Source organism: Leucopleurus acutus (assembly GCF_964270905.1).
Source record: "Leucopleurus acutus genome assembly, chromosome: 9".
Lineage (NCBI taxonomy): Eukaryota > Metazoa > Chordata > Mammalia > Artiodactyla > Delphinidae > Leucopleurus > Leucopleurus acutus.
In genome coordinates, this window is record NC_139144.1 from 40,967,080 (window position 1) to 40,980,985 (window position 13,906).

At 33.8% G+C, this 13,906-nt stretch overlaps 1 protein-coding gene across 1 annotated transcript in view; it reads left to right on the forward strand.

The window, feature by feature from the left end:
* Window positions 1-13,906, forward strand: part of AGMO (alkylglycerol monooxygenase) — a 374,037-nt gene that overhangs the window by 165,996 nt on the left and 194,135 nt on the right. Inside the window, exon 7 of the mRNA XM_082846263.1 lies at window positions 3,614-3,709. Coding sequence (XP_082702389.1) covers window positions 3,614-3,709 — 96 coding nt within the window. The remainder of the gene's footprint in view (window positions 1-3,613; window positions 3,710-13,906) is intronic.

Sequence of the window (13,906 nt, forward strand, 5' to 3'; positions counted from 1 at the left end):
ACATATATCTTTATTTCTTATTAGAAATGTTATTTTTTGTAATTTATGTTGAGTTCATTTTTCTAATTGTAAGTTCATCATTATATTTACTGATTTGTAAGATTTGAGACATTGTTTCATCAATTTTTAAAAATTGAAGTATAGTTGATTTATAATGTTTCAGGTATATAGCAAAGTGATTCAGTTAAATATACATATGTGTATATATACATATGAGTGTATATATATATATATATCCACATATATAGATACTTTTCCACATTCTTCCCCATTATAGGTTATTACAAGATATCGAATATAGTTCCCTGTGCTAAAGTAGATCCTTGTTGTTTATCTAATTTATATATAGTAGTGTGTATCTGTTAATCCCAATATCCCAATTTATCCAAACCCCCTCCCCCCTTTCCCTTTGGTAATTATGTTTTTTCCATGCCTATGAGTCGATTTCTGTTTTGTAAATAAATTCATTTGTATCACATTTTTTGTTCCACATATAAGTGATATCATATGATATTTATCTTTCTCTGTCTGACTTACTTTACTTAGTATGATAATCTCTAGGTCCATCCATGTTGCTGCCAATGGCATTATTTCATTCGTTTTTAATGGCTGAGTAATATTGCATTGTATCAAGATACCACATCTTCTTTATCCATTCATCTGTCGATGGACATTTAGGTTGCTTCCATGTCTTGGCTATTGTAAATAGTGCTGCTGTGAACATTGAGGTGTATGGATCTTTCAAATTAGAGTTCTCTTCAGCTATATGCCCAGGAGTGGGATTGCTGGATCATATGGTAACTCTATTTTTACTTTTTAAGGAACTTCCATACTGTTTTCCACAGTGGCTGCACCACTTTACATTCCCACCAACAGAGTAGGAGGGTTCCCTTTTCTCCACACCCTCTCCAGCACTGATTATTTTTAGAGTTTTTTATGATGGTCATTCTAAGCGGTGTGAGGCCGTACCTCATTGTAGTTTTGATTTGCATTTCTCTAATAATTAGCAATGTTGAGCATCTTTTCAGGTGCCTGTTGGCCATCTGGATGTCTTCTTTGGAGAAATGTCTGTTTCTGCCCATTTTTTGATTTGATTTTTTTTCGACATTGAGCTGTTTGTATATTTTTGAAATTAAGCCCTTGGCAGTAGCATCATTTGCAAATATTTTCTTCCATTCCATATGTTATCTTTTTGTTTATGGTTTCCTTTGCTCTGCAAAAGCTTTTAAGTTTAATTAGGTCCCATTGTTTATTTTTGCTTTTGTTTCCATTACTCTAGGAGATGTATTCAAAAAAATATTGCTGCAATTTATGTCAAAGAGTGTTCTGCCTATGTTTTCCTCTAGGAATTTTATAGTATCAAGTCTTACATTTGGGTCATTAATCCATTTGAAGATTGTTTTTGTATATGGTGTTAGAAAATGTTCTAATTTTATTCTTTTACATGTAGCTGTCCAGTTTTCCCAGTACCAGTTATTGAAGAGACTGTCTTTTCTCCATTATATATTCTTGCCTTCTTTGGCATAGATTAATTGACTGTAAGTGTGTGGGTTTATTTCTGGACTTTCTAACCTGTTCCATTGATCTATGTGTTTGGTTTTGTACCAGTACCATACCGTTTTGATTACTGTTGTTTTGTAGTATAGTCTGAAGTCAGGCAGCATGGTTCCTCCAGCTCCGTTCTTCTTTATCAAGCTTGTTTTGGCTATTTGGGATCTTTTGTGCTTCCATGCAAATTAAAAAACTTTTTGTTCCAGTTTTGTGAAAAATACCATTCATAATTTGATAAAGATTACATTGAATCTGTATATTGCCTTGGGTAATATGGTCATATTAGAATACTGATTCTTCCAATTCAACAACATGGTTCATCAAATACGTTTTTAGGAAATCTTATGGGAAATTCCTTAAGAAAGTGTTCTATGGGCTAACAGGCTTGTGGTTTGTACTAGCATGATAAAGTCTCTGAGAATTTCTATGGTAAGGAAAGTTCACTTGCCTTACTCAACTCTTCACAGTTTATCTGATGATAGAACACCCTTTTCCATAATACCTGTTGTTATCTCAAAGGACTATTTCTTCACACTTTGAGGAATTATAATGAACTATAAATAGTCATCTTGTATGAACTCTTTTTCTAGAGAGAACTATTTATTAAGCATCAAGATAAGTTTGTTCTATATTTTTATTTACATCTCAAAGTTTCCAAAATATTCCTTAACTTAAAATACTTAAATCATTGGTCATATATGTGTTTCAAATATTTTTTCACCTATTGTAAGAGAACTATATTAATATATTCTCAAATCAAATCACAATATTAGAGATTTTTTGGAACTAAAAAGATGACTAGATTTCAGATGGTCTTCTCCTTCACCAGTCATTTGAGGAAACTGGAGCCTAGAGAAGTTTAAGAAATTTGTAAATATTGCAGAGCCATTCTGTAGTAGAATGAAGGCTTAAAAGGGAATGTCTTGAGTAAGAGCCCAGTGTTCTTTTGTTGTTCACTAATCTAATCCATTGCTTAATAATGAATTTATAAATAATGCAACTGATCCTGTTGTGATGACAGCTGAGATTTTTCATGACTTAAAGTTCAAGACAAAAACTATAAGAATTTATGGAAATGTCTGATTTCAAATATATCCTCATTACTAAACGTTGTTGAAATGATATTTGGCCTAATTGGGAATAAAAGCTTTAAAATAATTCAGAAATAAAATTGTAGTTTTCTGAAAGCATGTTTTTAAAATATCTCATCTTTTGGAAATACTAACTTTATAAACCCCAAAATGTAAAGTTGAAGTCTGATTCTTTTTCTTCCTATTTTGTTGTTTAGTTTTTCATTTAATAAAAAGTTTTCTTACAACATGAAACCACTCTTGGGGATCAAAGTCATTGGGAGAACACAGCAGATTGTGCTTACTCGTTGATTCTAACCAGTGGTTTACGAATAAGTTGTTTTCCCAAGGCAGAGGCATTTCCGTCTGTTAGGAAATAGGGACCTTCAAAACTTGTTTCCACAATGGCACAGTATCATAGCTCCTTCTTTACTAACTTTGAAAAAAAAATCAGGAGATATTGTCAACCACAAAATAATAAAGTAAAATTTAAGAGGGAAAATGTATTCTTTCCCCTTCTCATATGAAGTTACTGTCTTTTACTATAATTGCATTTTGTTACTCAGAATGCCATAATAATACAGTGTTTAGGAGCTGTCAAGGTATAAAGGCACATGCTCCTACATTTCTTTTACTTAAAGAAAGTGTGTATTTTTGTATATATTAAAAAACCTCTTTACTTCCAGGAAATACACCCAACCTTTTCAAGATTAAGGAAATAACGTACATTGTATGCTTTGTTAAGAAGACAATATTAAATGTGAAATAGAAGTCCAGTGGACTTAGCTCCAACATGTCTATAACTTTATCATCATGTGGAAAAATTAATGTTGCAAGGTCAAACATGGCAATAAAATGTACAGAATAAGATATATTTGCTAAAAATAAGGCATATTTGCTGAAGGATAGACTCAAAATATTGAATCATTAGTGATAGTATATGTTATGTTGAGAAGTCCTATGTGCAAATTTATAATGTTTTAATCTTTCAGATATTCTACTCTCCACTGGCCCTCTTCATACCACCTTCAGTCTATGCTGTTCATCTTCAGTTCAATCTCCTCTACCAGTTTTGGATCCACACAAAGGTAATTTTTTTTCTTAAGTTTTATACCTAAATAGCCTAAAGCAATGTCCTAGAAATCCACTAGCAGCTGATTTATTGTGTAAGAAAAACCTTTGTTTGCCTTCTTTAAGGAGAAACATGTGTTCATTTTTATTCCTTTTTACTGAATATATATTGCAACGTTTATAAGAAGCAATGAGGCCAGTTGGTCTCAATTAAATAAAATAATTTTTGAACTGTTAAGTACCAAAATGTTTTAATACTGTACTCAATACAATATCTTCCTGTATTACAGTTTATTAAACATAAAGATGTTGAAATTCATTTCAATTTAGAGATACAAATTTATATATATGTATATATTTGTGAATATTTTGTTTATATATTTAATATATACTAGTTATAATAATTTATATGTATAATATAATTTCTTGTTATATAATGAACAATATTTAATTATATAAGATATATAATGTTTATACATTTTTAGTTATATATACATATATATATCAATCGGTGGAAACTGCTTGAAAACTCCTTGAAAAACATTTAATGCTTAAAGAAATTATCTAAATATCTTTTGATTGGAAACCTTTCTCTAGTTTTAGAGTTTAGGTTTTATTTAAAGAGTGCTCAATAAGTTTTTTCTTCCACAAAAGTGAACAAATATAATTTCTTGGGTCTTCTGTGGTATTTCAAATTGTCAGACTTGAATGTTTGCAGATAGATCATTAAGCAACTGATTGTTTTATGAACTATCATATTGATCTGGTTGTTAAATACCAAAAATCACAGACCCTGAAAAGTTCTTACTTATGCACATTAGAACCCTTTCAAGCATTTGGTATTTATCGGAAGCCTTTTGAAGTTCTAGAGGAAGCATGCTGACAGGTGTTGCAACTGGTTGAACACTACCACAAATCACAGCTGCATTAGATGCCAAAGCTTGATACAACAAAGTGCACTATTTCATTAATCTGCAGTATTTCATGCTACTCACTTACTTGGAATAAAGACTGTTACCGTGACTTTGGACGTATGTGGCATTATTTGAAGATCTGTCATGAAATAGTATTGCATTTTATGGTAGCTGACATACATCAAACAGTCAATACTACAACCATCTGAAAGAGTTGTTGAGGCCAATTGTGACTCTAGAGGTCAAAGACAAATTTGTTTAAATCAGTGGAGGGAAGCTTTCTGATGATTTACATGGAGGGGTTAAAGGAGAAATACATTTTTATAGCAGCTCTGCTCCACATCATGCCATGTGTTGGGTCTGGTATTAATCTGGATACAGAATAATGGTGCCTAAGTAACTTTCGCCTTTTCCTGTGGCCCTCCGAGAAGTCCATGAGCCAGGGCTTGAGTTCTATCCTAAGAAGTAAATGGGGAGTAGAGGAAAGCCAGTGGTCAGACATTCCTTTTAAGCTCAGAAGCTGCATGTGGCTTCATTCTAACTTGAAAGCAATGCATTAGAGCCTCTCACTTGTGTTGTGCTTTAGACTTTTGCAAGTACTGTACGCGTATAGTTACTACAGTTCAGTGGCACAGAAGTAAGAGCATACCTTCTGAAATTAAGGTTTGATTCTTGGAACTGTGAATACATTTCTAAAATTTTTACAGCTGTGTACTTAATTGCATTAATTATTCTAGACAGCATACTGCCATTTGTTTACTAATAACAGAACCACTCAGGAAGTAGAGCCAAGAGGTTTGTAGCAGTGGCTGCTTCTGGAGAGAGGAGCAAGTGATACAAAGAACTGGAGTGAGGAGAAGACTTAACCTTTTTAAAAGAAAAAATATATATTATCATGCTTTTGCCCTACTTTTTAGAGATTAATACATACTAGATTAAGAAATAACAAATAAAAACTGAAAACAGTGGCCTTCAGCCTAGAAAAATACCCACTTTGTGACTCTAAAATATGTTAGCCCCTTTAGGCCACTTTGGCACTGTTTAATTTCAGGCATCATACTTGGGTCTCCATTCACAGAAACAATATATGAGCCATAGATGTGGCAGTGTTGACCAAAGAGCCCTGTACATACCTGGATGAAGGTTTGATTTCTTACAGTTATTTCACTTCTGCTGACATCCATAAAATCACTTTTCATTGAGGGGAATCTGGCCTAAAGGAAGTACGATTTTCTAAAAATGAAGAAAAGTTTATTCACTTCAATCAGATGAGGATAAGAGGAAGAAAAAAAACTAACAACATGGTTTTGAAAGATTGTAAATGAGAGATAAAGTAGGTCATATAACGAACTAAAGAGTTTATAACAAAATTTTCTGCTTAGTTTTGAGTTACTTCAATGAAGAAACAATAGCATCTATCTCTTCCTTTTTTTTGAAAGTTACAAAACATTCTGCTTAAAACTGTACACTGTTGCTTAATTTTTATGACAGTGTTTTTGTTTATTGTTCATTCATCTAAAGTGTCTGCAGTTCATCGTCAATTATACACTTTTCTTCTGAGTTTGCTAAATGTAATTAGAAAAATATTTATTTAATACATGTTTTAAACTTAGTAACTATGGAATATTGGAATTATTTTTTAAGATATTAGATGATATTTGGGTGTCAGCTGATTTAGATAATACAGTAACGGTAGTAACTTTATCTGTTACCTTTGGTTTAACTTAAATTTGCTATCATATTGTTCATATACATATCAGATGATGCTTGAGCAGAGAAATATAAAAATAATTACTTGGTATTGAAGATTTGAACCATATGATTCGATGACTTTTATAGTGTTAAACTGAAGCTTCTACATGGAACATTATTTTCAGTTACAAACATGAGTGATCTGTTTATGTACTAATATGGACGGATCTCCAAATAAATCAAGTTATGTAACAGGGTATAGTGTATACTAATATTTATATGTTAAAAAAGAAAACAACTCTATGTTTTATATGTTCATATATGCCTAAAATGACTCTAGAAATACACGTGGGTAGCCAGCTGTTTTCCCAGGGGAGGGATATTTAGGATGGCTGACAGATAGGATTACAATGAAATGTTAACATTAATTTTACCCAGTCTAATGTGGGTTAAGAGCTATCTTTTGTTGGTAATACTTCCCTAATAACTAATGATGTTGAACAGTATTACATGTATTTATTGGACACTGATACATTTGCTTTAACTAATTGTCTGTTCAAACTCTTATTTTTTATTAAATAATTGTTTGCCTAATTGATTTGTTGAAATTCTTTATAGATTCTAGATATGAATCAATGTCAAATATATGTATTTTAAATATGTTCCCTCAGCTTGTAGCATACCTTTTTATTCTCTTCCTGATGACTTTTCATGAAAAGAAATATTAAATTTTGAAGATTAATTTATCATTTAAAAATTTTATGGTTACTTTCGTTGTATTTCTCTAAGAAATATTTGACTATCACAAACTTTCAAATAAATTATCTTAGGATTTCTTTTGGAAGTTTTTGAACTTTAATTTTCTCTTTGGGTCTGTAATATTGGAACAAATTTTTGTGAATGGCATTTGGTAGGGGTCAAAATTCATAATGATCTCTATGCACATATCCTCTTACTCCAGGACTATTTGTTGTGGAGACTTTCTTTTATCCATTGAGTTATTTGGGTTCTTTGTTGAAAAGAAATTGACCATATATGTGGTTGAATATAATTTTAGTCTTCTCTTTCATTGATTTGTTTGTCTCCTCTTATACAAATCCCTCACTTTATAGCTTACTGTATCTTTATAGGAAGAATTGTTTGTACAGGTTGTAAACTAAAATTCTCTAGGATGTCTCCCATGTGTGATTTTATGGCCTTTTATTTCTTTCTTTCCTGTATTTATGTTATTTATTTACTTTTCTTGCTTTATTGGTTAGAGTTCACAGACAGTGTATTTTAAATCAAATTTTGGAAAAAAATTCTGGCCATTATTTCCTTAAAGATTATATCTATACCTTTCTCTCTTTCCTCTCTTGGGACTCTAAATACATGTTTATTAGACTACTTGATGTTGACTCACAGATCAATAATGCTCCATAATTTTTAAATTTTCACTTTTTTTTTCTTATTTAGATTGGATAATTTCGATTAATTTGTCTTCACGTTTGTTTACCCTTTTACTTGCTCTTAAGAATCTGCTTTTAAGCCCACTAGGTGGATTTCTCACATCAGTTATTATGCTTTAAGTTTTAGAATTTTTATTTCTCTGCTGAAATTGTCACCTATTATGACTATCTTTTCCTTTAAGTCTTAATTATAATAATTATGCTTAAATTCTGGTTTGCTAAGTCCAACATCTGAGTCATGTGCAAGTCATTTGCACTTCAATTGGCTTTTTTTTTCCTCAATATGGATCACTTTTTTTCTCTTCTTTGTATATTTAGTAAATTATTACTAGCCAATCTTTATGGAAAACTTGTTGTAGAGACTCTAGATTCTATTATGTTTCTCTGACCATTTATTTTTTATTGTAGGAGGCAGCAAAATAATTAGCTAACTGTCTTGTGTTTTTGGAGGCTTTGATGTACACTTTGATAGGACATCCATCTTTTAGTACTGTCTTTAGTCCTAGGGCATATACCTTATCTTTGGTGGTCTTTAATATTAGGACAAGGCCTGTCTTGTGTTGTTCTTGTTTTATTTTTTAGGGTTCTTTTCTTTAATTAATTAATTTATTTGTTTTCATTTTTGGCTGTGTTGGGTCTTCATTGCTGTTCACGGGCTTTCTCTAGTTGGTGGGAAGCAGGAGCTATTCTTCATTGTGGTGTGCAGGCTTCTCACTGTCGTGGCTTCTCGTGTTATGGATCATGGGCTCTAGGCACAGGGGCTTCAGTAGTTGTGGCACATGGGCTCAGTAGTTGTGGCTCATGGACAGTAGAGTGCAGGCTCAGTAGTTGTGGCGCACGGGCTTAGTTGCTCCACTGCATGTGGGATCTTCCTTGGCCAGGGATCAAACCCGTGTCCCCCAAAGTGAGAGAGTGGCATGGACATATATACACTACCAAACGTAAAATAGATAGCTAGTGGGAAGTAGCCTCATAGCACAGGGAGATCAGCTAGGTGGTTTGTGACCACCTAGAGAGGTGGGATAGGGAGGGTGGGAGGGAGGTAGACGCAAGAGGGAAGAGATATGGGAACATATGTATATATATAACTAATTCACTTTGTTATAAAGCAGAAACTAACACACCATTGTAAAGCAATTATACTCCAATAAAGATGTTAAAAAACAAAAACAAACAAACAAAAAAACGTGTCCCCTACGCTGGCAGGCGGATTCTTAACCACTGTGCCACAAGGGAAGCCCTTTTTTTTTAAATTATCACCCTTCATTTTTCTTTTTTATTTTTTTAACATCTTTATTGGAGTATAATTGCTTTACCTGTTATGTTAGTTTCTGCTGTATAACAAAGTGAGTCAGCTATATGTATACATATTTCCCCATATCCCCTCCCTCTTGCATCTCCCTCCCACCCGCCCTATCCCACCCCTCTAGGTGGTCACGGAGCACCGAGCTGATCTCCCTGTGCTATGCAGCTGCTTCCCACTAGCTATCTATTTTACATTTTGTAGTGTATATATATCAGTGCTACTCTCCAACTTCGTCCCAGCTTACCCTTCCCCCTCCCCGTGTCCTGAAGTCCATTTTCTACGTCTGCATCTTTATTCCTGTCCTGCCGCTAGGTTCATCAGAACCATTTTTTTTTTTAGATTCCATATATATGTGTTGGCATATAGTATTTGTTTTTCTCTTTCTGACTTACTTTACTCTGTATGACAGACTCTAGGTCCATCTACCTCACTATAAATAGTTCAATTTCATTTCTTTTTATGGCTGAGTAATATTCCATTGTATATATGTGCCACATCTTTATCCATTCATCTGTTGATGGACACTTAGGTTGCTTCCATGTCCTGGCTATTGTAAATAGTGCTTCAATGAACATTGTGGAATGTGTCTCTTTTTGAATTATGGTTTTCTCAGGGTATATGCCCAGTAGTGGGATTGCTGGGTCATATGGTAGTTCTATTTTTAGTTTTTTAAGGAACCTCCATATTGTTCTCCATAGTGGCTGTATCAATTTACATTCCCTGCAACAGTGCAAGAGGATTCCCTCTTCTCGGCACCCTCTCCAGCATTTACTGTTTGTAGATCTTTTGATGATGGCCATTCAGACCAGTGTGAGGTGATACCTCACTGTAGTTTTGATTTGCATTCTGTATGATTAGTGATGTTGAGCATCCTTTCACGTGTTTGTTGGCAATCTTTATATCTTCTTTTGAGAAATGTCTGTTTATATCTTCTGCCCATTTATGGATTGGGTTGTTTGTTTTTTTGATATTCAGCTGCATGAGCTGCTTGTATATTTTGGATATTAACCCTTTGTCTGTTGTTTTGTTTACAAATATTTTCTCCCATTCTGAGGATTGTCTTTTCGTCTTGTTTATGGTTTCCTTGACTGTGCAAAAGCTTTTAAGTTTCATTAGCTCCCATTTGTTTATTTTTGTTTTTATTTCCATTTCTCTAGGAGGCGGATCTAAAAGATTCTTACTGTGATTTATGTCCTAGAGTGTTCTGCCTATTTTTTCCTCTAAGAGTTTTATAGTGCCTGGCCTTACATTTAGGTCTTTAATCCAGTTTGAGTTTATTTTTGTATAAGGTGTTAGGGAGTGTTCTAATTTCATTCTTTTACATGTAGCTGTTCAGTTTTCCCAGCACCACTTATTGAAGAGGCTGTCTTTTCTCCATTGTATATTTTTGCCTCCTTTTAAAAGATAAGGTGACCATATGTGTGTGGGTTTATCTCCGGGCTTTCTATCCTTTTCCATAGATCTATATTTCTGTTTTTTGTGCCAGTACCATACTGTCTTGATTACTGTAGCTTTGTAGTAGTCTGAAGTCCGGGAGCCTGATTCTTCCAGCTCCGTTTTTCTTTCTCACAATTGCTTTGGTTATTTGGGGTCTTTTGTGTTTCCATAAAAATTGTGAAACTTTTTGTTCTAGTTCTGTGAAAAATGCCATTGATAGTTTGATAGGGATTGCACTGAATCTGTAGATTGCTTTAGGTAGTATAGTCATTTTCACAATGTTGATTCTTCCAGTCCAAGATCATGGTATGATCTCCATCTGTTTGTATCATCTGTAATTTCTTTTATCAGTGTCTTATAGTTTTCTGCATACAGGTCTTTTGTCTCCTTAGGTAGGTTTATTCCTAGGTATTTTATTCTTTTTTTTGCATTGGTAAATGGGAGTGTTTCCTTAATGTCTCTTTCAGATTGTTCATAATTAGTGTATAGGAATGCAAGAGATTTCTGTGCATTACTTTTTTATCCTGCTACTTTACCAAATTCATTGATTAGCTCTAGTAGTTCTCTGGTAGCATCTTTAGGATTCTCTATGCGTAGTATCATGTCATCTGCAAACAGTGACAGCTTTACTTCTTTTCCGATTTGGATTCCTTTTATTTCCTTTTCTTCTCTGATTGCTGTGGCTAAAACTTCCAAAACTATGTTGAATAAGAGTGGTGAGAGTGAGCAACCTTGTCTTTTCCTGATCTTAGTGGAAATGGTTTCAGTTTTTCACCATTGAGGATGATGTTGGCTGTGGGTTTGTCATATATGGCCTTTATTATATTGAGGAAAGTTCCCTCTATGCCTACGTTCTGCAGGGTTTTTATCATAAATGGGTGTTGAATTTTGTCAAAAGCTTTTTCCGCATCTGTTGAGATGATCGTATGGTTTTTCTCCTTCAATTTGTTAATATGGTGTATCACATTGATTGATTTGCATATATTGAAGAATGTTTGCATTCCTGGAATAAACCCCACTTGATCATGGTGTATGATCCTTTTAATGTGCTCTTGGATTCTGTTTGCTAGTATTTTGTTGAGGATTTTTGCATCTATGTTCATCAGTGATATTGGCCTGTAGTTTTCTTTCTTTGTGACATCCTTGTCTGGTTTTGGTATCAGGGTGATGGTGGCCTCGTAGAATCAGTTTTGGTATTTTACTCCCTCTGCTATATTTTGGAATAGTTTGAGAAGGATAGGTGCTAGCTCTTCTCTAAATGTTTGTTAGAATTTGCCTGTGAAGCCACCTGGTCCTGGGCTTTTGTTTGTTGGAAGATTTTTAATCACAGTTTCAATTTCAGTGCTTGTGATTGGTCTGTTTATATTTTCTCTTTCTTCCTGGTTCAGTCTCGGAAGGTTGTGCTTTTCTAACAATTTGTCCATTTCTTCCAGGTTGTCCATTTTACTGACATATAGTTGCTTGTAATAATCTCTCATGATCCTTTGTATTTCTGCATTGTCAGTTGTTACTTCTTTTTCATTTCTAATTCTGTTGATTTCAGTCTTCTCCCTTTTTTTCTTGATGAGTCTAGCTGATGGTTTATCAATTTTTTTATCTTCTCAAAGAACTAGATTTTAGTTTTATTGATCATTGGATTGTTTCCTTCATTTTATTTATTTCTGATCTGATCTTTATGATTTCTTTCCTTCTGCTAACTTTGTGGGTTTTTTGTCCATCTTTCTCTAACTGCTTTAGGTGTACGGTTAGGTTGTTCATCTGAGATTTTTCTTGTTTCTTGAGACAGGATTGTAATAAACTTCCCTCTTAGAACTGGTTTTGCTGCATCCTATAGGTTTTGGGTCATCATGTTTTCACTGTCATTTGTTTCTAGGTAATTTTTGATTTCCTCTATGATTTCTTCAGTGATCTCTTGGTTATTTGGTAGCATATTGTTTAGCCTCCATGTGTTTATATTTTTTTAGTTTTTTTCCTGCAATTGATATCTTGTCTCAAAGGTTGCGGTTGGAAAAGATACTTTATTAGATTTCAATTTTCTTAAATTTACCAGGGCCTGATTTGTGACCCAAGGTATGATTTAGCCTGGAGAATGTTCCATGTGCATTTGAGAAGAAAGTGTATTCTGTTGCTTTTGGATGGAATGTCCTATAAATATCAATTAAGTGCATCTTGTTTAATGTGTCATTTAAAGCTTGTGTTTCCTCATTTATTTTCAATTTGAATGATCTGTCCATTGGTGAATGTGGGTGTTAAAGTCCCCTACTATTTTTGTGTTACTGTTGATTTCCCCTTTTATGGTTGTTAGCATTTGCCTTATGTATTGAGGTGCTCCTATGTTGGATGCATAAATATTTACAATTGTTATATCTTCTTGGATTGATCCCTTGATCATTATGTAGTGTCCTTCTTTGTCTCTTATAATAGCCTTTATTTTAAAGTCTATTCTGTCTGATATGAGAATTACTGTTCCAGCTTTCCATTTGCATGGAATATCTTTTTCCATCCCCTCACTTTCAGTCTGTACATGTCCCTAGATCTGAATTGGGTCTCTTGTAGACAGCATATATACCAGTCTTGTATTTGTATCCATTCAGCCAGTCTGTGTCTTTTGCTTGGAGCATTTAATCCATTCACATTTAAGGTAATTATCAATATGTATGTTCCTATTACCATTTTCTTAATTGCTTTCAGTTTGGTTTTGTAGGTCTTTTCCTTCCCTTGTGTTTCCTGCCTAGAGAAGTTCCTTTAGTATTTGTTGTAAAGCTGGTTTGGTGGTGCTGAATTCTCTTAACTTTTGCTTGTCTGTAAAAGTTTTGCTTGTGTGTAAAAGTTTTAGTTTCTCCGTCGAATCTGAATGAGATCCTTGCTGGATAGAGTAATCTTGGTTGTAGGTTTTACCCTTTCATCAGTTTAAATATGTCCTGCCACTCCCTTCTGGCTTGCAGAATTGCTGCTGAAAGTCCAGCTGTTAACTTTGTGGTGATTGCCTTGTATGTTTTTTGTTGCCTTTCCCTTGATGCTTTTAGTATTTTTTCTTTGTATTTAATTTTTGAAAGTTTAATTAATATGTGTCTTGACATGTTTCTCCTTGGGTTTATCCTATATGGGACTCTCTGTGCTTCCTGGACTTGATTGACTATTTCCTTTCCCATGTTAGGGAAGTTTTCAACTATCATCTCTTCAAATATTTTCTCAGACCCTTTCTTTTTCTCTTCTTTTTCTCTTCTTCTTCTGGGACCTGTATAATTTGTATGTTGCAATCAGGACATGACTTAGTGTGGCCATTCTAGTAGAATCCTACTGTGCAGACTATATCCACCAAGAACAAACATCACTGTTTTGCCATCACTTGCCATCAGTGATCTAGTTGACAAGCTATGAAGAAAACAAATTCTTCTCATCAGCAACACCATAAAA